Below are 23,374 nucleotides of genomic sequence, written 5' to 3' on the forward strand. Positions count from 1 at the left end.
TTTATGGGGTCACCAGGGCCCAGGTTCTGACTGTAACTCTGATAACAGGAAGAGTCCATGGGTTTGCAGTCCATAGGCAAATGACTGTATAAGTCACTGTGTGTGTTACTTGTTTTATGGACAGTCCCTTTTAAACACAGCCCCCGTTACTCAGCAGATATGTCTTAATATTGACTAGTGAGTTGTTTCATTCATGTTCTTTAATACTAACTTATAGAAACTATATCTACCTATTCATCTATATCTATATCTATATATCTATATATATGTTGGGTTTTTTTGAAACAGGGTTTCTCTGTGTAGCCCTGGCTGTCACTCTGTAGACCAGGCTGGCCTTGAACTCACAGAGAACCACCTGCCTCTGCCATCCAAGTGCTGGGATTAAAGGCGTGCTCCACCACAGCTCAGCCAGAAGCCATATTCTTTCCTGAAGTTTTTTTTTTTAAGTAATATTAACCCAGGTCTGTCTCTTGTTCAGTAGTTGTCTGAGAGCAGTTTCTTTCTGCAAAAAGTGTCTGTCCTTTTTGAGGAATCTTTTTTTTTAAATCTGCTTTGAATTTATGATTATCAAACCTAGCTTTAAAAAAAAAAAAACTAAGGGGGCATGTCACTGCAGAGATGGCTCAGCCGTTAAGATCACTAGCTGCTGCTCTTCTGGAAGACTACAGTTTGATTCTCAGCATCCATATGACTGCTTACAACCATCTGTGACTCCAGCTCCAGAGGATCCATTGCCCCCTTCTGGCCTGCATGGGCACTGGGAACACACGTGATGCAAACATACCCGTAGGCAAAACACCCACACACAAAATAAAAGTTAAAAGAAGAGCAAAGGGGAGGAACACAGTTCCTGAGAAATATTTTAAATATACGCGAGCACGCACGCACGCAATTGAGTGCTGTGGTTGCCATGCTGTGGTGGGAGGCTGAGGTAGAGGGATTGCTTGACCAGGCCCTGGAGGACAACCTCAGCAATACAGCTGGGCAATGTCTAAAAAACAAACAAAGAAACAAACAAACAAACAAAAAAAACCCCCGCCAAAAATAGACAGTTTTTCCCCCCTGTAATCTTTATGGTGTCATCCCACAAAGTCATAGGGGGGGCCAAGGTAGGAAGACAGAGAAAATTAGGGAAACAGGGGAAGGAAAGGAGTCACTCATTTGGAGTCTGATGAAGCTGCTCCCCAACTAGTAGTCAAGAACTCATCACAGTTAACATTTGCTGGGAACACCGCCCACACAGAGAAAATATTGTTCTGATATATACAGGAGAAAACCCCTGCACAGAGGGGGCTCCCCAAACTGGATTAGGCATAAACAGCACTCAGACACTGTTTTCAGAGAGATCCTTTATTAAGCAGGGAAGAAAGTTAAAGTAGCTGCTTTCTGACTCAGGGAGAACATACCAGCAAACAACCTTGCAGGTGTGTGTGATTTTTCTTTCGAGATAGGGTTTCCCTGTGTAGCTTTGCGCCTTTCCTGGATCTCGCTCTGTAGACCAGGCTGGCCTCGAACTCACAAAGATCCACCAGCCTCTGCCTCCGAGAGAGGAGAGAGGGGAGAGGGGAGAGGGGAGAGGGGAGAGGGGAGAGGGGAGAGGGGAGAGGGGAGAGGGGAGAGGGGAGAGGGGAGAGGGGAGAAGAGGGTCTTGGGTGTGTCTTATGCTTCGTATTAATCCTCATATTTAAATCTACCTTGAGAAAAATTCTTTTTTAGAGGAGTATATATGTATATCGGCACACGTGGTCTTGGGTGTGTCTTATGCTTCGTATTAATCCTCATATTTAAATCTGTCTTGCGAAAAATTCCTTTTTAATGAACTCCTTCCTGCAGTGTTACCTGAGTGGAGGTTTCCTATAGGACAAAGGGATGCTGAGCAAGGCATCCGTGTCAGAATACAGGATCCCTCTCCCAGGACCAGCAAAACAATCGTTTTTAATTATCTTAATTTATTTGGTGGGAGAGTAAAAAAATTCCAACCTCAGGTCCCTCAAGGATAAGTGATAACATTGTATTCTACAATGTTTGACAAAGGTGAATGGCCTTCGGCAGTTTACATAGTATCCCCTTAACTTAGTTTTTGTTTCTTGAGCTCTTTGGCGCCAGGAAAACTGTTGTGGCAAGCAAACAAAAGGAGACACACTATGGGGCCTCGGGACTTGGAAACCTTAATCAGGAGGGAACTAGCTAAACCTTCAGAGATTGGGTTGGGGGAGGGTGTGTATGACAGATAGGAAGCTCTGAGGAACATTAAGTACCGGGGTCAGGGCCACTGGATAGCGCCTCTGGTCTGGCAAAAATAAACCTTTGTATTATCCAAAGATGTACAGGAGCAGAAGTAGCCCGTCTTCTTCACCTGGCTGATCAAAGTAAATAAAGCGAACCCATCCAATAGATGCACAGAACAGTCTGTAGGGAGTTGCTACACGTCCTGGAGGTGATGGCTTAGACATCATCTCCTGGCGTGCTCGATTAGCTCGCTGCCTCCCCAGCCGGGGCAAGCCGAGAGGGTGGGGGCGGGAGAGGATGCGGCGCCAGGGTAGCACAGCACATCCGGGCGCGCCTGCAGCGGGCTGAGAACTGCATAATTGATGAAGGGCCGACGCAAAGCTGGGTGCGCTGGGAGCGTCTCGGGGGGAGGTGGCCAGGGCGGTCGGGCCCCTCCCACTCCGCTTTTTCTCGCGTGTCCTGTCGCCGGCACTGGCAGTGGGCGCCCGGCTACCAGCAAGTGTGCGCGCAGGGACCAACGGAGACGGATCGCAGCAAGCCGGGGGCGCAACAGCGACCTCCAGGACCGACCCGCCCGCGCCATGCGCTCGCTCGCTGGCCTGAGGGCGCTTGTGGCGCCCGGCTGTCCGCTCCTGCTTCTGTGCTTTCTGGCGGCGACGCGCCCGGATCGGGCAGAAGGCGATCCCGCAGGTGCCTGGGGTCCAGGGGCCCGACCAGGGAGGGCTCTGGGCGCACGGGTAGGGGCGCAGCGGCCGCGATCCTCCAGCCGGAGGACATCCCTTGCCGCCCGCGCAGGGATCGCGGGGATGCGGGCGCAGGCGGCTGCGGAGCGGAGGCGGCCTCTCATTGGCTGGGCGCGGGTTACCCTAGGAGGAAACGTGGGAGCAGGGGCGGCTCCAGGTCTGCCGTGTCTAGGGGTGATCCCGGCCGGTCCCAGTATAGCCCAGTTTGACCCCGGGAGTTGCTACTAGGACGGGGTCGGGGTTTTCCTACGAAGTGGGCTAGTAAGAGTGCGTGGGTTCGTGCGGGGGATGCTGGGGACTTGGCTTCTGCTACTGTGGCATTCTGAGTCCACATTCCCCGAGGCCAACTCCCTTCACTAGAGGCCACAGCGAGGCCCTGGTATCACCTTTCCTCCTGGCAGGTGTTGGCTTTGAGGATGTTTTTTACAGCAGATGGTAAAAAAAAAAAATCACCGCACCCAGCCAACTCAGTCAAGCCCAGATAAGAAAATGATACGTGTGTCTTGTCTTTACACCATGGTCTTTATCAAAACAAAACATTTTTCGAGGGTGTTGGGTTGCGTGCTTGAGGCATGTCAACAGAAGGATTTATGTGAAAAACATGACCTAAAGTCAAGATCGAGTTTGCCGTCTTAGCTCACCTGTTTATACTTTGTGTTGCAAGCGATTCATGTAACCGGTTTCTCCGTGCAATTCCTGTGTCTGTGAAGGGCTGGCTCCCATTTAAGTCACCACTGATCGCTCAAGCAGTTGTAAGACTGGCCCACTAGGAACGAAGTCCAGACATTCTTCTACAGAAGGTTTTCATCTATTATTATAGATTATTTTCATGAGCTTATAGCATGTAGATTGGTTGAATATACTATAAAGACGGAAAATGATCAAAGGGACACACACAACTCGGATAAATCTTTTGGATTCCTCTAGTCTCGGGATTGTCTTGCTCCACATCTGTTTTCCATCGGAAGACTTACAAATAATTGTCCAGGACATGACCCGCCCTTTGCTTCTGAATACTCTTTTTCTAGACCACCTCTCTTTCCTTCCCCTTTTCCCTCCTTCCTTCCCTTCCCCCTTATCTCCCTTCTGAGTGTGTAACTCTGGGCCTCCTGCGTGGAAGGAAGCGGGGCCCCACCATGGAGCTACAAATCCAGCCTCAACTATCGTTCTGAGAATCAGCGTATTTTAGGTTAGTCCTAGAAGTTTGGTTCTCCACTTCGAAGTAGGTGGAAATTATAGAACTTTAAAAAGACTGATACTCAGATCTTGCCCTAGAAAAAAACAAAACAAAACAAAACAAAACAGATAAAACCCCTGACTTATTTAGCATAGACATCAGTCTGGGGCGTAGTCGTTTTGAAAACTTTCGGTGTAAGTCAAAGCAGGCTAAAATCACATGAGAGGACCCTGAGGGTGTATTGTTAGATACTCTGTTGGCATCCGGTTGAAGTTAATGTACACACCTGGCCTCTAAAGGGAGGAAACTAGGAAGCAGATGAAGCTGTAAATAAATGTGCCGAATGACCGAGGGGAACATGGGACTTCCTCACAGCCTCCACTCAGGTGAAAGTTATGAAACAATAAGGCATTTGAAGGGCATGGCATCTGCATCTTCTGTGAAGCTAACCTTCAAAGTGATACTTTCAGCGATGAAGAGCACTATCTGCTCTTCCAGAGGACCCAGGTTCAATTTCCAACGCCTGCATGGTAGCTCACAACCATCTCTAACTACAGTCCTAGGGGATCCTGTTTGGTGCCCTCTTCTGGCCTCTCTGGGCACAGACATAGATGTAGACAACACACACACACACACACACACACACACACACACACACACACACACACAGCTTTCTAGATTTGGTATTAATTTGAATGAGATTCATCTTACTCTTTGCTGAAGAAATACTGCAAGGTTTACTAGATGCTTTTTGTGTTTATATTTTGAACTACTTAGGGATAAATGTTCTGCTGAAAGATGACTTTGGCGGCAAATTTCAATAATAAACTGGGTATAAGTTCCTATACTTGTATTCTGTAAGAGAAGTGTGCCAGCCACAGTACTATGCAGCATGTAGCCTGGTGAGTTAGATTTTATTTTCCCTGATTTTTCAAAAGAGGAAGTTGGGGCTTCAGTTGAGCAATTGCCCGAGTACACGTAGTTTAGTGGTAGAGCAGAAAGCTTAGTCAGTCTGACTCCACAGCCTGTTTTCTTAGACACAGCTCTCTCTGAGATAACTGGGTGTGCCATCAAGAATTTAGAACTACTGACCAAGAGCATACTGTGGTAGGAGGCGAAGGACACATGTACTTTTGAATCCTAGAATGAAGTCAGGGGTAAGGCATGAAGAGTGAGTTACTAGCTACTTCCAAGGTTTTTTTTCTTAATTTTTGATTTATTTTGTGTACACATATGTACATACAAGTGTGCTCCTGCCTGGATGCTACAGTATGCTCCTAACCCTCAGAGGACAACTTGAGAGTTGTTTTCCTTTTACCGTGTAGGTTCTAGGGATTGAACTCAAGTTGTCAGGCTTGACGTTGGGTGCCAGTGCCTGCTAAGTTATCTCAGCAGCCCCCTACCCCCCTTTTTAATTAAATAAGAGACATAACAATATCTTCGGAAAAGAAATATTATGCAAGCAGCAATATTTTGCAGTCATTAGTATGATCACATGGAACAAACTGAGGGAATGGGTTATTTTTGAAACATTTTCAGTGATGTCATTTGGAACTAGCACCTTAACTTCCAAAGACATAGCTTATATGCTGTTTTGATTGGCTCCCTTCCCAACTAGCCCCTACATTGCCTAGTAATAAGTATTTGTGGGAATGACTCTTACTTAAGTACCCACATTTGCCTGATAATGTCTTTGTAGAAAACACTAGCAGTTTTTGTCTTTAATGCTATTTAAACTTGGGCTGGAGAGTTGGCTCAGCAGTTAATTACGCACAGACAGCTCTTCCTGAGGACACAGGTTCAATTCCCAGCAACCCACGTGACAGCCTGTAACCACGGTTCCAGGGGACCTGACACCCTTACACAGGCAAAAACACCAGTGCACATAAAAATAAATAATGATGATGATGATGATGATGATAATAATAATAATAATAAAAAAGAATGTTCTTTTGAAAAGTCATTTACACTGTTTCAATGAACAGGTTTATTAGGAGCCCATCTTTAATTGGGCTATTTCTAATATTTCAAAATTGGTCATGTAAATGTTTGTTAAGAATAAGCTCGGGTGGTGGTGCAATATGCCTTTAATCCCAGCACTCGAGAGACAGAGGCAGGCGGATCTCTGTGAGTTCGAGGCCAGCCTGGGCTACAGAGTGAGTTCCAGGACAGGCTCCAAAGCTACACAGAGAAACCCTGTCTCAAAAAAACAAAAAAAAAAAAAGTATAAGCTCAACCGGTTTCGTCTTAGTACTCCATCACCCTGCCTCAGCTCTTTTCTCTCTTTTTTTTTTTGAGTGGTTCTAGAGCCCTTGGAAGAGCGGAAGTAGGAGGGATGTTTACCTCGGCTGGTAGGTGGAGCTAGAGGCACAGAGATCCCAGTGAGGATGGCTTCCAAGTAAGAGGACAGATCAGGGTGGGAGGCTCAACACGATGAAGAAGATGCTCCTGCAAAGATTAGCTCACCCCTGGTCTCAGAACTGAGCAAGGTGACGAGGGCAACTGAACAGGGGACAGGTGGTATTTGACCCATGCTTCAGGACAGACCAGCACAGAAGGGTGAGGCTGAGTCGGTGAGGAGGGCAGCTCTGGGGGTGGGGGACAGATGTGGCAGCTGCAGGGGGTTGTTGGTTATATACACAGGAACTGATCAGATAAGGAAATCTATCAAGGAAAGCAGGGTGCAGGGTTTTCCATTAGGGAAGGAAGAAAATAAAGATAAGCGGGAGAGGGGAAAACCTTTGTGATGTTATCAGTGTGAATTCACAATTATAAATGTGTCTTTGTGCCACATATGTACAAAGATATATATTTTATATATATAATGTGCATATTGTATATGTGTATACTTCTTGTTACAAGAATGTTGTATGTGTGTTTTTGACTTTGCATACACATATTAGTATATTAGTAGCTCTGTCCACTCACTTCTTTGTTTCTTTCTTTCTTTTTTTTTTGGTTTTTTGAGACAGGGTTTCTATGTAGCCCTGGCTATCCTGGAACTCACTCTGTAGACCAGGCTGGCCTCAAACTCAGAGGTCCGCCTTCCTCTGCCTGCCTCCCAAGTGCTCGGACTAAAGATGTGTGCCACACTGCCTGGCTCATGTCCACTGATTTCCAAGCAGTAAGTATACTTAACACCTAGATGTTGACTTCAGGCACTGTTCATTTTATTAAAATTGGAGAAATGGCTGGTTTCTCCAATGAGTGGAGAAGTGTGTAAACCTGGGACATCCTCCACCAGAGAACAGTAAAGTATTCAAAGAATGGTGAGCTCCATGGGAAAGAGTCAGGAGCCAGTTTAAGGGGTACCCACAGAATAGAGCTGGGAAAAACTGAGCATCCAAATAATAATAGTAATAGATGATGATGACGACGACGACGATGACGATTAGATGAGAAGGTCTTGCTGTGGAGCCCAGGCTGTCCTGGTGCTTCTGATATCTCTTGCATTAATCTCCCGAGTACTGTATTAATGGATTATCGCTAAATGATAGAGTGAGTACAGACTGATAAAAATTATTAAATTAGTGGACTGTTTCCTGAAGGACAAAGGATTTCATAGTTTTTTTTTTTTTTTTTTTTTTTTTGGTTTTTCAAGACAGGGTTTTTCTGTGTAGCTTTGCGCCTTTCCTGGAACTCACTTGGTAGCCCAGGCTGGCCTCGAACTCACAGAGATCCGCCTGGCTCTGCCTCCCGAGTGCTGGGATTAAAGGCGTGCGCCACCACCGCCCGGCGAATTTCATAGTTTTAAAGTAATTTCCTATTAAAAAAAAAAAATCTTACTGATAGGACTGGAGAGATGGCTCAGCGGTTAAGAGCCAGACGTCCCGAGTTCAATTCCCAGCAACCACATGGTGGCTCACAACCATCTGTAATGGGATCTGATGCCCTCTTTTGGCCTGCAGGCATACATGCAGATAGAGCACTCATACACAAAATAAATAGATCTAAAAAAATTTAAAAAAAAGAAACACCAAATAACAAAAGAATAACTACAGTAGGGAACTATGGCAACACTACTTAAAAAGTCAGTGAAGCTGGCGGCGGCGGCTCACGCCTTTAATCCCAGCACTCGGGAGGCAGAGGCAGGTGGAGCTCTGTGAGTTCAAGGCCAGCCTGGGCTACAGAGTGAGTTCCAGGAAAGGCACAAAGACAGAGAAACCCTGTCTTGAAAAACCAAAAAAAAAAAGTCAGTGAAAAATCATTACACTATTTTATTAAAAAGTTTTCTTTTTCCTTTTTGTTTTTTTGGTTTTGTTTCCTTGTGCTGTCTGGTCTGATAGTATGGTGAAAAGCACAGAGCATCATCTCTGACATTGCTGCCAGCCAAGAGTGCCTGTCCCAAATCTAATCCTGTTACAGTAGACCTGGATGTTGCCAAGGGTCAAGGTCGAAGATGTCACGTAAGACCAGAGCTGTTGCAGTGATGGAGAATGGAAGGACGGGCAGCTGATGGCAGCATGTGCTTCTGAGCTGACCCTTCTGCAGAGATGTACATCAGAGAGTGACTTAGAAGGAGTGTGGCATGAGCTGGCCATTCAGACGGGGCAGCTTCCCTATTTCAGGGCAGCCTGGGATGATGTGGGGTGTCTCCGTTCCAGCAAACACTCAGGAATGCCTGAGTTTTTCACATCAGCAGTGGAACTTACAAAGATCAGGGGGAGAAACGCCAGTTTTTGACATTTCACCTAAACCTGAGATTGTTTGAAGAAAAAACAAAATTAGCTCAGCTTTTTCGGAGAAAACTTGACTGGCCACAGGCATTCCATTCAAACAGTAGTTGAGAACTGGTCACCCGTGTGTTTGGTTCCATTTTTAAATTGATGTGTATGTGCTTACCTGTGTATGATTATACGCACCACTAGGTGCTGGCGGAGGCCAGAAGGGTGCATTGTATTCCTTGGAACTCGAGTTACAGGTGCTTGTGAGCCACTTGGTGTGTGTGCTAGGAACTGAGCCCGGGTCCTCTGTAGGAGCAGTAAGTGATCTTAACTATTGAGCTGTCCCTCCAACTCCTGGTACTATTTTTTAAAGAACATGTCCACAGAAATAGTTAGATGTGTTCTTTCTTTCTTTCTTTCTTCCTTTCTTCCTTCCTTCCTTCCTTCCTTTCTTTCTTTCTTTCTTTCTCTCTCTCTCTCTCTTTCTTTCTTTTTTTTCAAAGATAGTGCTGTTCATTTTATTGAACACATTTTTTTTCTGTTTTTAAAGTTACTGAGATTAGCATAACTAATGTATCCCTCCTAATCCCCAAACACAGTCTTCTCTGGTTTTGTTTTGTTTTGTTGAGGGAGGGTTTTAGATGTCTGTGGTTGGCCTTAGATTCACTGTGCAGCCAAGGATGAATTTGAATTCCTCATTTCCTGCCACCACCTCCCAAGAGCGCCGAGATTACAGGCGTGTGCCATCACATCCAGGCCAAGATAAAATCTTTTTTTGGCCTTTCAGTTACACAAGCTAAGAACCTGAAAGGGAATTTTGATTGATCTTAACGCTCACAGTGCCTTTGTGTATCTAGGGGCAAGGAGCAAGCCATAGCTGGTTTCTTGTTTCACACTTGAGTGATCCACTCAGCAATGAGTTTTCCTCCTAAAAAGATCCTCAAAGGAGACCCAGGGCAGGAGGCTGTTAGTCACCTGTGAATGCTGGCTTGATTATCTGTGCTTTGAAATATTTGTGTGTAAACTGTGCAGAACAGGACCACTGGGTTACGGGAATGTTTGTAGATTATAAAAAACAGTCATACTGGATCGAGAATGGGATTTGAGGATGTATCTACTCAGCCAAGGTTTCTGGGTCTTTGCGCCATTTCCTTTTTGGTCTGAATAATGCTTGGTTGTAAAGAGTGTTATTATGGAATGCTTTAGGAGGTCATGTACAAGTACACGTTGTGCTTGTCATTTAGAGTTTTAAAAAACTCAAAGATAAAAGGCCTTTCAGTAATTCTCATATTATCTGAAATATACTAGTTACCTGCCTGGAATGTTCTTTGTCTGTGACTTTAAAGGTTGACTTATAAATGATTCCATCAAGACAACACATTTCATTTTCTTGTCAGCTCTTTATTTTCTTAACAAGCTCTGGAATATGTCCACAACTCCAAGTATCCTCACACACCACCCCCACTTCTTTCCTTTCTACTATAGTGATAAAAGGGGATAGGAATACTAGATACCTAGAACCCAGAAATGTAACTCCAAATGCATTACTCATGCATTTTTTTACCTGGATTTTACCTGGTAATAAGGTGTTTTAAAGCTGTAGGTAAGCCATAATATTGCAGTCCTGTAGTTCAATATTTTATTACCTCCATGAAGAAATACACTGATTTTTCACACTTAAGATTTATCACTAGTAAGCCGGGCGGTGGTGGCGCGCACGCCTTTAATCCCAGCACTCAGGAGGCAGAACCAGGTGGATATCTTTGAGTTTAAGGCCAGCCTGGTCTACAGAGCAAGATCCAGGACAGGCATCAAAACTACCCAGAGAAACCCTGTCTCGAAAAACCATCAAAAAAAAAAAAAAAAAAAAAAAGATTTATCACCAGTATATCTTACCTGTTGGTAAGTTGTAGTGTTTTTATAATTGTGTCAGAATGCTAAAATGAAGATTTATTAAAATAATCTTAAGCATGCATATTGATAGTAATTGAGACATGAAGAATACTATTTACTTTAATAAGGACTTAGAACTTCTTTTTTGCGGTCTTGTGGATTGAGCAGTGCAGGGTCATGTTCACATTAGACAAGTGCTCTGCCCTAGTGATGCCACTTTAAACATAAAGTGTTAAGTCCAAAATATTACAATGTAATGAGAAGGGCCTACAGAGACGGCCCTGCAGTTAAGAGAAATGTACTGATCTTGCAGAGGAACCGACCGCTCTGTTCCCAGCACCCACCTGGCAGCTCATGACCACCTATATGCTCAATGGGACCTGACGCCCCCTTCTGGCCTCCACAGGCTCCTGCATGCATGTGGTAAACAGTCGCACAAGCACACGTACATGCAAATAAACTTGGAAAAAAATCTAGAGACGATGCAATAGACAGACGTTGGAGAGTATTATTTATTTATTTATTTTAGTACTGGGGGTCAAACCCAGGGTTTTGCACATGCATAGGAAGTGATATACAATTGACATGTTTCTCAGCCCTCTTTTTATCTGTTACTTTGAGGCAGTATCTCACTGAGTTCCCAGGCAGGCCTTTGATTTGCAATCCTCCTGCCTCAGCCTCCTGAGTAATTGCAAAGATTGCAGGCCCAGCTTAGAGGAAGTAGTTATTCTTATACAGGAGATGTACTTGGGTGTTTCCTTACTTAAATAAAAACAATTCTTAAGACACCACCCCATTTTCTAGCATTTCTTCTTTCTTACACTCCTTCCAGTCTGCTTCTTAAAAAAAAAAATACACAAAGTGAAGTATGCGAAACAGTAGTTATAGAAGACACTAAACATTTATTTCATTTGATAGTGGTACCACCGTGAATTATAAGGCCCTCTAGGAAGAGCTTTTTAAAAATGTAATGGAAACCATTTTTCCCATCGAGTAACAATAGGTTGAAAGTTGAGGTTGCCACTCAGTGCTGTGATAAGTATCTTCATGCACCATCTCCCCTCCGAGGGAGGAAGCAAAATCCTCTAATCTCGGCAGCAACCCCTGCCTGTTATTCTTTTATGTTGGTGTTTTGCCACTACCTGTAAGAGAGGCCAGGTGGCAAATGTCCAGAGATGATTAAGAAAAGGGTGATTGTAATGCCTTGAAGAATGCAAGTTTTGAACTTGGCACCATCACTCGGTATTTATGTGGCTTTTCCTAGTCCCTTCCCCTACTTTCTCTTAAGACCCGAGGTGTATAGTGGAGACCTTGTCATCAAAGCCCTGAGCTATCATCAATCAATCACACTTTGATACTTCCAGTCACAAGCCCCACTGGCCCATCTTGTCTTGGGACAGGCAGTTCCTACCTCTTCCTTTTCTATTTCTTTTTGTGACTCAGCCTAATCCTTTCAGGGACTTATCTGAACCACATCTGTCCGAGTCTTCCCCTGTCCATTTCTTTTGCATGCACCTGCTTGCTAAATCAGCCCCTCACTGCCAGCTGTCCTCATGTAGAAGCAGGAAGGTTTACAGTCTCACTTTTTTGCTTACAGAATATCTTGTCCAAAGAACTCACTTTTACTAGTCAAGCGTCTCCTCGCCTGCTTTTATACTCACAAAATAGCATAGCATTTGTTCACGCTGCTTCTTGAAGGAATTCTTTTGCATGTTCAGTGGGAAGTAGAGCCTGATCAAGATTGGTGCTTTAGCTGGGCAGTGGTGGTGCACGCCTTTAATCCCAGGACTCCGGAGGCAGAGGCAGGGGCAGGCGGGATCTCTGAGAGTTCAAGGGCAGCCTGGTCTACACAGTGAGTTCCAGGTCAGCCAGGGCTGTTACACAGAGAAACCCTGTCTTCAAAAACCAGAATAAAATAAAGAGATTGATGCTTTAACGAAGATGTGGCATTAGCCTCAGCTAGTGACAGGGTCACAGACTTGCAGCATTCAATATCAGATGGCATTCACGATAGCTCTGAGATCTGAGTATGTTTAAGAAATGGCCCAAACAGCTAGCATATTCTGGAACTCTCCAGGTTATCTTGCATCAGGTGGCTTGTTTTTCCTTCTCTTATTCTTTCAGCTGCTGTGAACTGAGATTTTGATCAACTTCAGCCTTTGAATCCTCTTCCTCTCTTGGTTCTATTCTTGACCCAGATTGGTTCTTCCATAGTTGGTCCCTTGAGATGAGGAAAGGAAATATCTCCATCTCTGATCTACAGTGATCTTTACCTTCATGCTGTTTCCAAAGTCAGGCTTACCTTCTGTAGATCCTGTGCGAACTCGTGTGAAAGACACAAGCTCCTGACAGTTAATACCAGGAATAAGTGTTTCTCTGAAATTTTAATGACTCCATCAAGTGTGGCCCAAACAGCTACTTTATCATCCATTAGCTTTTAGGGATCCCGTTGACCCCACTTCCTACTCTTTGTCAGCACACACTGTATACCAGGTACTTCTGTCCTTACTTAAGTGGAGTCGGGATAAAAATGACCCAAGGCACTTTTTCTTCAGCTTTTGTCACTCTCCTATGATTAAAAGTATGAATGATAATAACCACCACCAGAATGAGTGGTGTCTGACCGTCTGAAGAAGGTCCCGTTCCTGTTTCAGGAATAGGGCGTTCGATGCGAAATCTCACAGTAGTCAGCTAGGCAGGGAAAGGAGGGCTTCCAAACCAGGGGGTGTAGACTTTGCAGCATTCAAGATCAGATGGCAGTCACGATAGCTCTTTTCTACCCACTTTTCCCTCCCTAACCAGCACTGAGTGAGTGGCATCTGCCTGGGACTTACAGTATTATTTCTTTAATATAATCTCTATATGAGTTATGCCCAAGAATGGGAATAATTTTTATTAGGAAAAGAATGTTGACCAGATGCTTTTAGCATATATATATATATATTCTTACACACACACACACACACACACACACACACACACACACACACACACACACACATACACACAGCATGCACATCCAAACTCAGGTCACCAGGCTTGGCAGCAAGCACCTTTACCCACTAAACTATCGGGCCAGCTCCAAGCTGGTTTTTAAATAGTCATCTAGTCTTGGTGAGGCGATCTGAAATGTAACTCCATGTACTTTGTCTTGCAGATTCATCTTTTACAAGTCTACCTGTTCGAGAAGAAATGATGGCAAAGTACTCAAACCTTTCCTTGGAGAGCCATAATATATCATGGACAGGTAAGTGGATCACGTCCCAAATAGTAAAACGCCAAAGTAAGTTTTTAAAAGGCTTTAAACTAAGTCACTGCTTTGGTCCTTCCAGCTTTGGTTTTCTTTTTGGTTTTTCAAGACAGGGTTTCTCTGTGTAGCCCTGGCTGTCCTGGAACTCTCTCTATAGACCAGGCTGGCCTCTGGGATTAAAGGCCTGCTCTACCGCACTCGGGCCCAGCTTTGGTTTTCAGTATGTGAAATGATTACAGAACTTTTAAATTAGTAAGAGTGGTCTGCTCCGGTAACAACATCAAAACAACACAGTTAGAATCTAAACTCTTTCATTCAGCCTGTTCATTACATTAGTAACGAGCATTCTACTATTTTTCCCCCCATAGGTGGTTTACTGTTTCCCTAGTCTTGAACTGTTTCATACTTTGTTTCATGTGACCAGAAAGCGTGTGGGCTAGATTTTCCAAGCCAATGTCTGTGAAATGTGTGTGCTGAGGTTTTTAATAGAACATTTAAAAAAAAAAAAAAAAAACTTCCTGCAGCTCTTGTTTATTCCCAGATGCTCCCATTCCAGCATTTGGAATTTATTCTTGTAAAAGTCAGTTCCATATTCCCTTGTTGTTACTCTTTGTTTTGTGCGTATTCTAGTTGTTGGTTGCCTCTATGAGATGAATCGATTATTTAAGGGGGGGCACGGGTGAGAATCTCAGTTTGCAAATTCTTTGGCCAGGCTGGCCGAGTGGATTGCAGGACACAGGTCTGACTCGGCACAGCCTGGTGCCTGGAAATCAAGGATTAATGCTCAGGGCCACCACAAGAAATACCTCATTAACTAATATTGTGTTCAGTATTTACCTAACCTGCAGAAGATTTAACTCTTAGCTACTCTTTATTCTAATCGTTCAACTGAAACTAGAGTCCTGCTCCCTATGAAAGGACCAATTGTTCACAGTTGCCCATTGTTTGTTACCTTGATTTGTGCACATGGCATTCTGGCTTTGCCCTTCCTGGTAGCCCCTGGACTTCACGTTGTCCAAGTCTGAACCAGCACCAAAGTGTGTCTTAAGAACCGGCGCCGCGGCCCGTTCATGACTTCTGTGGACTCGGTTGTTTGTCCATTCTCCCCCTTAGAGCTCCAGCTAGTCAGCCTGGCTTCCCCATAAAAGAAAGCCTTGTTTGACATCGAGACACTTGAAGATTTGGAGTCTGAAGCTTTTCTTCTGTTGCAACAGTTCTTAGGAAATAAAGCCTTTCTAAAGGTCTGAATTGGTGTTTATTTAAGGAGAGCAAAGACCTGACATTAGTTTTGGAGCTCTGACTCTGAGCTGTGGTGGTGTTTTCATGTTGCCTTTTTGGAAACGTTGGTTGCCATCCTGTCAAAAATTCTCCTGTTGGGAGCTGTAGTTACTGGTCCGTGGAATTTAAATTTGAACCATAGGCATTTTCTTACTGCCAGGACTTTTTTTCTTTTAAAGACTGTGTCTCATGAAAATTGATTGATTGGAAACTTCCCTTGTCTCACCTCCCAAGTGCTGGCATGACAGGTGTGGGCCACCATCCCTAACTACTGGCCAGACTTCGTGTTTTCCATGAATGGTCCGTTTTGGCAATAATGATTTCAACATCACCCTTGTATGTAAATAGTACTCATGGCATCTCCCTATTGCTGGTTTCCTGTTTTCTCTTTCTCTCTGGACATTTTGGAAATTGACATTTCTATTAGGTTAATTTTTTTTTTTTTTTTTTGAGAGAGAGAGAATCAAGCATAATACCTTAGTTACAAATCCTGGATCAGAAGGATGACTTTGGCTGCACTCAATAAATTTATTTAGTGAGAAAGGGAAACGTGGGCCCTGTGCCTGGAAGAAGAAAAAAACATGGCCTTTGTTTTAAAAACAGAACAACAGCAAAAACAAACAAACAAACAAAAAAAACCTAGTTATTTACTTTTTTAACACAAAAAATTATTGTTATTTACTTGAGAAACTCATCCATGGTGTTGACTGTGTGCCATGTGTATATTTTTTTTTTGCTTTATAGGTTTTATATGTTATAACAATTCTTGGAGGTGAGCACTGTTGTTATTCCAATTTGTAGTTGAATACAGAGACATACAAAGAGATTGAGTGGACAGACCAAAATCCCAAGTGGGAATTGGGTTTTGCACCCAGGCAGTCTGGCGCCAGAGTCTGCTGGGCCAAATAACTTCTTAATGCCAGATTATTCATTTCTCTTGGCAGTATTGCTAAAACAACTATGCCTGTTTGAAGGTGAATGATAGAGTAGCTTTGAGGTGATATATTCAAAATCTATGAAAATAGGGTCATATTAAATGCTTTAACCCCAACTAGGTTAATTGTAGAGAGTGTGTTTCCGAGTAGCAGGTTTGTGGAAGTGTAATTGATGTTATGAAGGAGGGAAAGGTCTCTTCCCCTCTCTGTGTCATCATTGGGCTTTTACAACCTATCCCTTTTGATAATGGACTCTTTGGAAGTCATTGTTTCCATGGCTGCAATTAGAATGTTTCTATATTGTTACTTTCAGTGTTTTCTCTTTTCCGTTGCAAATTGTACTGTTTAGGGTATCGGTGTTGTGGCTTAAACAATGAGAAGAAAATCAAAACATCAGCTGGCCACTTTCTTGATCAGCCTGGTGGCGGCTGAGGTGAGCTTTTTACATTGTTGACCCAACCCACATTGTGTTTACCAGCTGAGGTGTGAGCAGCTGACCTGGCATGGTCCCCAGAGGGGAAGGAGGAAGCATAAGCAGAAGTCGGGGAGGTGCACATATGCTAATCTGGCTGCTGTCAGGTTTGGTAATGTCACCGGAGATGAGGAAATACAACCCTGTTGCCTAGCCACAGGCAGGCAGCACCTCTCGGGTTGGAGGGTCAGGAGCAGAGGACGCATCTGGTCTCTCCTGGACTGCTCGCCGCAGGGAAGATCCTAGTCTACTTTAATGGCCTGAAGCTGTTCATGCTATTTTTTGAATCTGGTCTTTTATGGATGGCATAAAGACTGGTGATGTACAAAGAAGAAAATGTGAGTGAGCATTAACATTCACAGTGAGGGGAAGAGGAAACAGGACATAGCTCCTCCGTAGCAATGCCCAGGGCAGCAGCAGCCGGCAGCTCTTGACCTCTAACTGGGGTCTCAGTAGCAGAAATACTGACGTTTTTGGACTGGATGGTTCTTTGTTGCATGGGGAGGGCTGTTTGCGGCATTGTAGGATGGATAGTAGCATCCTAGGCCTTTATGTTTAAGATGTGAGGCTGTATGTTCATGGGGAATAAATTTGTCCTTTGCCTGTAAAAGAGGGTAGTTCTGTGTCTCACCTAGCTTAATGTCACTACAGTGGCATTCCTGAAGCAGGCTACTCGTGAAGAGATTGGTTTAGTCAAAGGTGCCCACAGGAGATGTTGAGGCCCTGTGGGAGGAAGCATTGCTGTGTCTTGAAACCCGAGGCAGGGAGAGAGAGCTCTGTGGGACCAGGCTGGCTGCTTGGTCAAGAGCTACCTGATTTCATGGTAGGGGCCCTAGTGACCCGAGGACCACAGATTAAGTCCCACCTCTTTCGTTCTTTGAGACAGGGTTTCTCTGTGCAGCCCTGGCTATCCCGGAACTTGCTCTGTAGATCAGGCTAGCCTCAAACTCAAGAGATCCACCTGCTTCTGCCTCCCGAGTGCTGGATCATGTCTCTAGCACATGGACCTTTGGGCTGACATCCCACATCCAAGCTATAGCACCCTGCAGCTCTTTCATAACTGCATTATGGGACGACACGTGATTTAAACACCACAGCGTTGTGAACAGTTAATAAAGCTTCTCATCAGGAAATTAGATGGCAGAGCTAACAGGCACAGGGCATAGCATAAGAGGGGCAGTGAGCAGGGCCAGTCACAATCCCACCTCCTCCCTCCTCCTTCTGGTGTTCAAATCCTGTCTTTGTTTGAGAATTAAGTCAAAAACCATATCTTCGTGAAAACAGAGAAGTGCAGATTCTGTGGGCCTAATAGGCATTTATTGTTTTCATTTTGCAGCAGTGAGTTCATTTTTCAAACATTTTATCCAGCAGTATAGTAAATTCAAGATTGTGAGCTCCCTTCTGACACTGGTAGGCATGTCTGAAATATAGTAGCTGTTCTCTTAAGTATACACTAAGTGCACGGGACAGAAAATACAAGCTCCCCTGCAAAAAGAAAAAAAGTCAATGACCAGGGCATTACACTTGCAAATGCATGTTCTGTTGTTTCCTTGTGTTCCGGCCATGATGCTTCAGTTTTTAGAGTCATACAGAGACACAGCTGTGACCACACAAAGGTAGGAGTAGTAAGTAGAAGTCTCAGAAAACTGATCCTCCCTGGTGACACACAGTGGAAGATTTGACCAAAGGGAAAGAGCATCAGCTGATGGCATAGAGGGAGGATGAGTTGGCTTCTTCATTTTAGCTCCGTTCAGTGTTAACAGCACAAGGCTCCTATCACTGCCAAAGAGAGGAGAATACAAAAGAAGTCCTCCAAAGTCCCCTGATTATTCATAGACATGAGCCCACCTCAGAGAGGTTTGGGGGTGCAAATTTTTAATAGTTGCACCATCTAGGTGCCTCCAAGCTGAGAACGAACCCAGAAGGAGCCCTGGCAGGTGTCTTCCGCAGGAAAGCAATGAAGAACGCTGTAGGAAGGCTGCCTCCTCCGCCCAGGCTGTGCATCGAATGCTGAGAATGTGACACCAGGCATGCAAAGAGCTTCAAAGCACCCCTGACATACTCCACCAAGGAGCACTAGGCTTAGCCACTGCAGACCCACACTGCACAAATACTCTGTGGAGACACAAGAGAGGAACTGTTGGAAATGGAAGAGACACGGGCCAGGCGGTGGTGGCGCATGCCTTTAATCCCAGCACTCGGGAGGCAGAGGCAGGGGGATCTCTGTGAGATCGAGGCCAGCCTGGTCTATAGAGCAAGATCCAGGAAAGGCGCAAAGCTACACAGAGAAACTCTGTCTCCGGGGGAAAAAAAAAAAAAAGAAAAGAAAATGGAAGAGACATGTGTTTTGTCTTTCAACAGGAGTTCTTGGTGATCTAGCCATAGGAGACATCTGCTGCTAGACTGTTTTCTTTACTTGTACAAACAGTATTAGTGGACTAGTTGGTTAGGATATTTTCTCTTGGGGAGCTTGCTCGCACACATTTTTCTGTTATAAATCATGTCACAGTGAACACCCTCCAGATAACTCCTGGGGTATAGCTTTGCATGCTTTTCATAACGAATACTGTGAAGCAGAATTACTGCGTTAGAAATGATGTGCCGTTCTGATAGAAGACTGAGAAATTCTCCTCCGGAATAGCCGAACAGCTTGTTCTTTTCCGCACCCACATGGGAGCCTAGCTGTCCCTGTGTCTGCACTAACACGAGATACTATCAGACTCTTTGAACTTGGTTCTTTGTGAGCGGTAAAGTTGAAGCACTGTTTTAATTGGCATTTTGGAGTTAGGCATAACATTTTGGATTGAACCAGACCTCTCTGGGGTGGGCTTGTGTCTATGAATAATCAGGGGACTTTGGGGGGCTTTGGGAGACTTTTGTAATTTACTCTCTTTAATTGGCAGTGATAGGAGCCTTGTGCTTTTAACACTGAACGGAGCTAAAATGAAGAAGCCATCGTGTCTTTCCTTTGTGTTGTCGGTTTTTGTTCATGCCTACGTATATTTGTCTATTAATATCTTTTATTAATTTTGCTATTTGTTCTTAAAATTTGATAGAAAAGAGGGAGGAATACGGAACATTATTTCTGTGTGTGCTTTTTGTAAAAGTTAAAATATTTTTGCATAGTTTTTTTCTGTGTGTGTGTGTGTGTGTGTGTGTGTGTGTGTGTGTGTGTGTGCATTTGCACATGGAAATCAGAGGTCAATGTTGACTGGCTTCCTTGAACTTTCTCCACCTTACTTTTATTTTATTATATTTTTAATTTTTTTTATAATTTATTTATTTTTATTTTATGTGCATTGGTGTTTTGCCTGCATGTATGTCTATGTGAGAGTGTCAGATCCCCTGGAACTGGAGTTACAGACAGATGTGAACTTCCATGTAGGTGCTGGGAATTGAACCCAGGTCCTTTGGAAAAGCAGTCAGTGCTCTTAACTGCTGAGCCATCTCTCCAGCCCTTTATTTTTAATGTTTATGGGTGTTTACCTGCATGTATGTCTCTTCAGCATGTATGTCTCTCCTGGTGCTGGTGGAGGCCAGAAGAGGGCATTGGATCCCCTGGAACAAGAGTTGCAGACAGTTGAGCCACTGTGTGGGTGCTGGGAATTGAACCTGGGCCTACTGGAAAAGCAAGAAGTGCTCTTAACCGCTGAGCCCTCTCTCCAGCCCCTTTCTACCTTCTTTTTGAGACAGGATTTCTCATTGAGCCTGGATCTTGCTAATTGGCTTGATTGGCTGGACATGAAGCCCCAGGACCCTCCTGTCTTTCTCTCCCCAGCCTAAGGACTAGCAGCATGTCCCACTGCACCCTGTTTTTTTTATTTGGGTGGTAGGAACTCAAGCTCAGGTCTTAATACTTGCACAGTAAGCACCATACAGACCCAGAGGCTTTTTTCCCCACCTAGTAATTTTTGTAGTCAAGTTCCTGTAGACATTTCACCTGTTGCCTTCATAGTTTTTACCCTTCACTTCAAACTTTTTTTTAAAACTTCTTCTACATTTATTAACGTGCATGCGTTCATGCATACAGGTGCATATGTGAGTGCCACAGAGTATATGCAGAAGTCAGGGGACAACTTGGAGTGTTTCCGGGTGCTGTAACACAGCAGACTGAGCAAGCTGAGCCCGTCATGGGGAGCAAGCCAGGAAGCGGCACTCCTCCGGTCTCTGCTTCAACAGTTCCTGCTTTTAGAGTTCCTGCCCTGACTTACTGTGATCAGGACACGAAAGCCAGATAAACTCTTTCCTCCCCAGGCTGCATTTGGTCATGGTGTCTACCACAGCAGTAGACAGCAACCTGAGAGAAATAACTAAATAACTGAAGTAATCTTAAGAAGAAAAAGAGAGAAAAAAAGAAAGCAATCTAAGACAGTGTGCAAACTTGAAATGTCCCATCAAGGTAGAGAAGGTTGAAGTAGGTAAGAAATTGGAGACACACACGTTAGTGGCATGGAGATTCCTGTTTTGTAAATGAAAAGGGAGGGGAGCGTGTATAAGAATGACTTCCAGTTCCAGGACAAAGAGTGGGATGGCCCAGGCTCGCAGGGTACAGAGCCAGGCTATGCTGTTCTCAGCCCCGGATGGAAGCCTATTAGGTTACAGACCGTCTGCCTTCCACACTTTCTTCCCCAGAAAGCTTGCCGTGGCTCCCCTCCCCTCTGGACACTTTCTCCCTGGACAGAGTGAGTTGACAAAGCTTGCCTGGCCCTGCAGTCTCCCTCCTCTGCAGAAGGTGGAACCCTGGAGCTCTCTGCCCAACTTGCAGGAAAGCTCAACAGAAGTCATACCTAGCAGCTGTTTAACCATGCCTATAACATGTGTGTGTGTGTGTGTGTGTGTGTGTGTGTGTGTGTGTGTGTGTGTGTGTGAATCTTCTCACTTTCCAAGTTTCTAGGACTTTCTAAGTTTTGGTGGCTTCTGAAGTTCTTTTTTTTTAAAAAAATTAATTTATTATTATTATTATTATTTTATTATTATTATTATTATTGAGACAGGGTTTCTCTGTGTATCCCTGGCTGTCATGGAACTCGCTCTGTAGACTAGGCTGGCCTTGAACTCATAGAGATCCATCTGCCTCTGCCTTCCAAGGACTGGAGTTAAAGGCATTTGCTACCCACTGTTCAGCTGACTTCTGAAGTCTTATAAGCTGCCTTGCTCCCTCCAGGAGGGAATGCCTCAATTTATTAAACTTTTAAAGCATATTCGAAAGCACTGTTTTATGTAGCAATTTCTAGTAATATTGTTGAAGATACTGGGTTCTAAATGGTCAGAGTAGATGTACCCATTATTCCTCTTAAGGTGGCAAGTTGCTGAAAGTTTCTACCAAGACCATATGAATACAAGAGAATATTTAGGCAGCTATAAATTATTACCTTGGATTAATATTAATAATATTATGAATTGTGTTTTTATTTTATAATTCTTGTCAGAGATAAATTCTTGGTATGTAGCCTAGGCTGGCCTTAAAATTGTGAATCTCCTGCCTCAGCCTCCAAAGTTCTGGAATCACAGAATTTTTAATATATTTCAGAAACTGAACCCATTTCTACACTCAGAGCTGTAGATGTCATGGGTGTTTTTGCAGAACTTTAAGACGGCGGAGATGTGTTACCCTTGTGCAATCGTAGGGAAGTTGAAATGTTGTTTCTTAAGCTCACATTGAGTTTCTTGGTTAACCCCAAAAGATTTTTCAGGGAAGGGGCAGAATTTTCTTTGTAGATTTGATGCTGTGATTCCTTGGCAGGAAGGAAGGCAAGCTGCAAAAATGTCACAGGAAACAGTGAAGCAAGGGTGTAGAAAGGCCATGCTATAGTTCACACCATGGAAGAACATTTAGTTGAGAATGGGAATGCCTTAAATGTGTTCATTCCAGCGTCAGCTAGCATTTTGCTCACTGTGGTATATTGCTATACTTTAAGCTTCCTTTGGCTTCCATTATTTCCTTTGAAATCTTGAATTGGAACAGTCTGATGGAGAAGAAGTTGATGGTGTTTTCATAAGAATTCTGGATCTTTGAGCATATGTGGGTACTGTTGGTTGGGGGGGGAGGGAATCTAGACTTAGCCACGCTGACATTTGAAGTTGTGTTGTCTGTGTCTTGATGTGTCACCTTGGGTGAGAAAGTCTCCTGTTTGCCTCATCGTTGAAAGAGAAGTGGTGGCTTACCTCATAGACACGGTCGTGAAGACTAACTGATGCAGTCAACGTGCAACTTTCAGCCCCTCCCACGGGCTTTTATCACTTTCCCAACCGAGCCAGTGAGAGTGAACGTGCTTACCGAGCACGCTCCACCGGCATTACTGCCTTTTGTAGACTTCCTGTGTGTCATCAGCCCGCTTTGATGACATAAGAAGGACATGAGGCAAGGAAACTGGGGGGCGGGCTCAGGATATAGTTGGTGGTAGAGACTTTGCTAGCAGCCTTGGGTGTACAAGGATGTAGATGGCTCTCCAGCAAAACACACACACACACACACACACACACACACACACACACACACACACACACACTCATACACACATGCATACACGCACGCACACACACATACATGCACGCACACATACATGCACGCACACATGCACACCACCCTGAACAACCCCAAGCAAACAAATAAAAACCAAACTAAAACAACAATTGATATCCATTACAGAGACCCTTTGCTTTGAAAATGAAAGGTATCTAATCAATGGATAGTGATTTTTTTTTTTTTTTTTTTTTTTTTTTTTTTTTTTTT

The 23,374-nt window shown here is 44.2% G+C and overlaps 1 protein-coding gene across 1 annotated transcript in view; it reads left to right on the forward strand.

The window, feature by feature from the left end:
- Positions 1-2,518: 2,518 nt before the first annotated feature.
- Emb (embigin) overlaps positions 2,519-23,374 on the forward strand; it is a 55,947-nt gene continuing 35,091 nt past the window's right edge. The window contains exons 1-2 of the mRNA XM_052743321.1: positions 2,519-2,919; positions 13,864-13,953. Coding sequence (XP_052599281.1) covers positions 2,592-2,919; positions 13,864-13,953 — 418 coding nt within the window. The 5' untranslated portion in view covers positions 2,519-2,591. The remainder of the gene's footprint in view (positions 2,920-13,863; positions 13,954-23,374) is intronic.

This window comes from Peromyscus californicus, unplaced genomic scaffold (assembly GCF_007827085.1).
Source record: "Peromyscus californicus insignis strain IS unplaced genomic scaffold, ASM782708v3 Scaffold_18__1_contigs__length_77618521, whole genome shotgun sequence".
Lineage (NCBI taxonomy): Eukaryota > Metazoa > Chordata > Mammalia > Rodentia > Cricetidae > Peromyscus > Peromyscus californicus.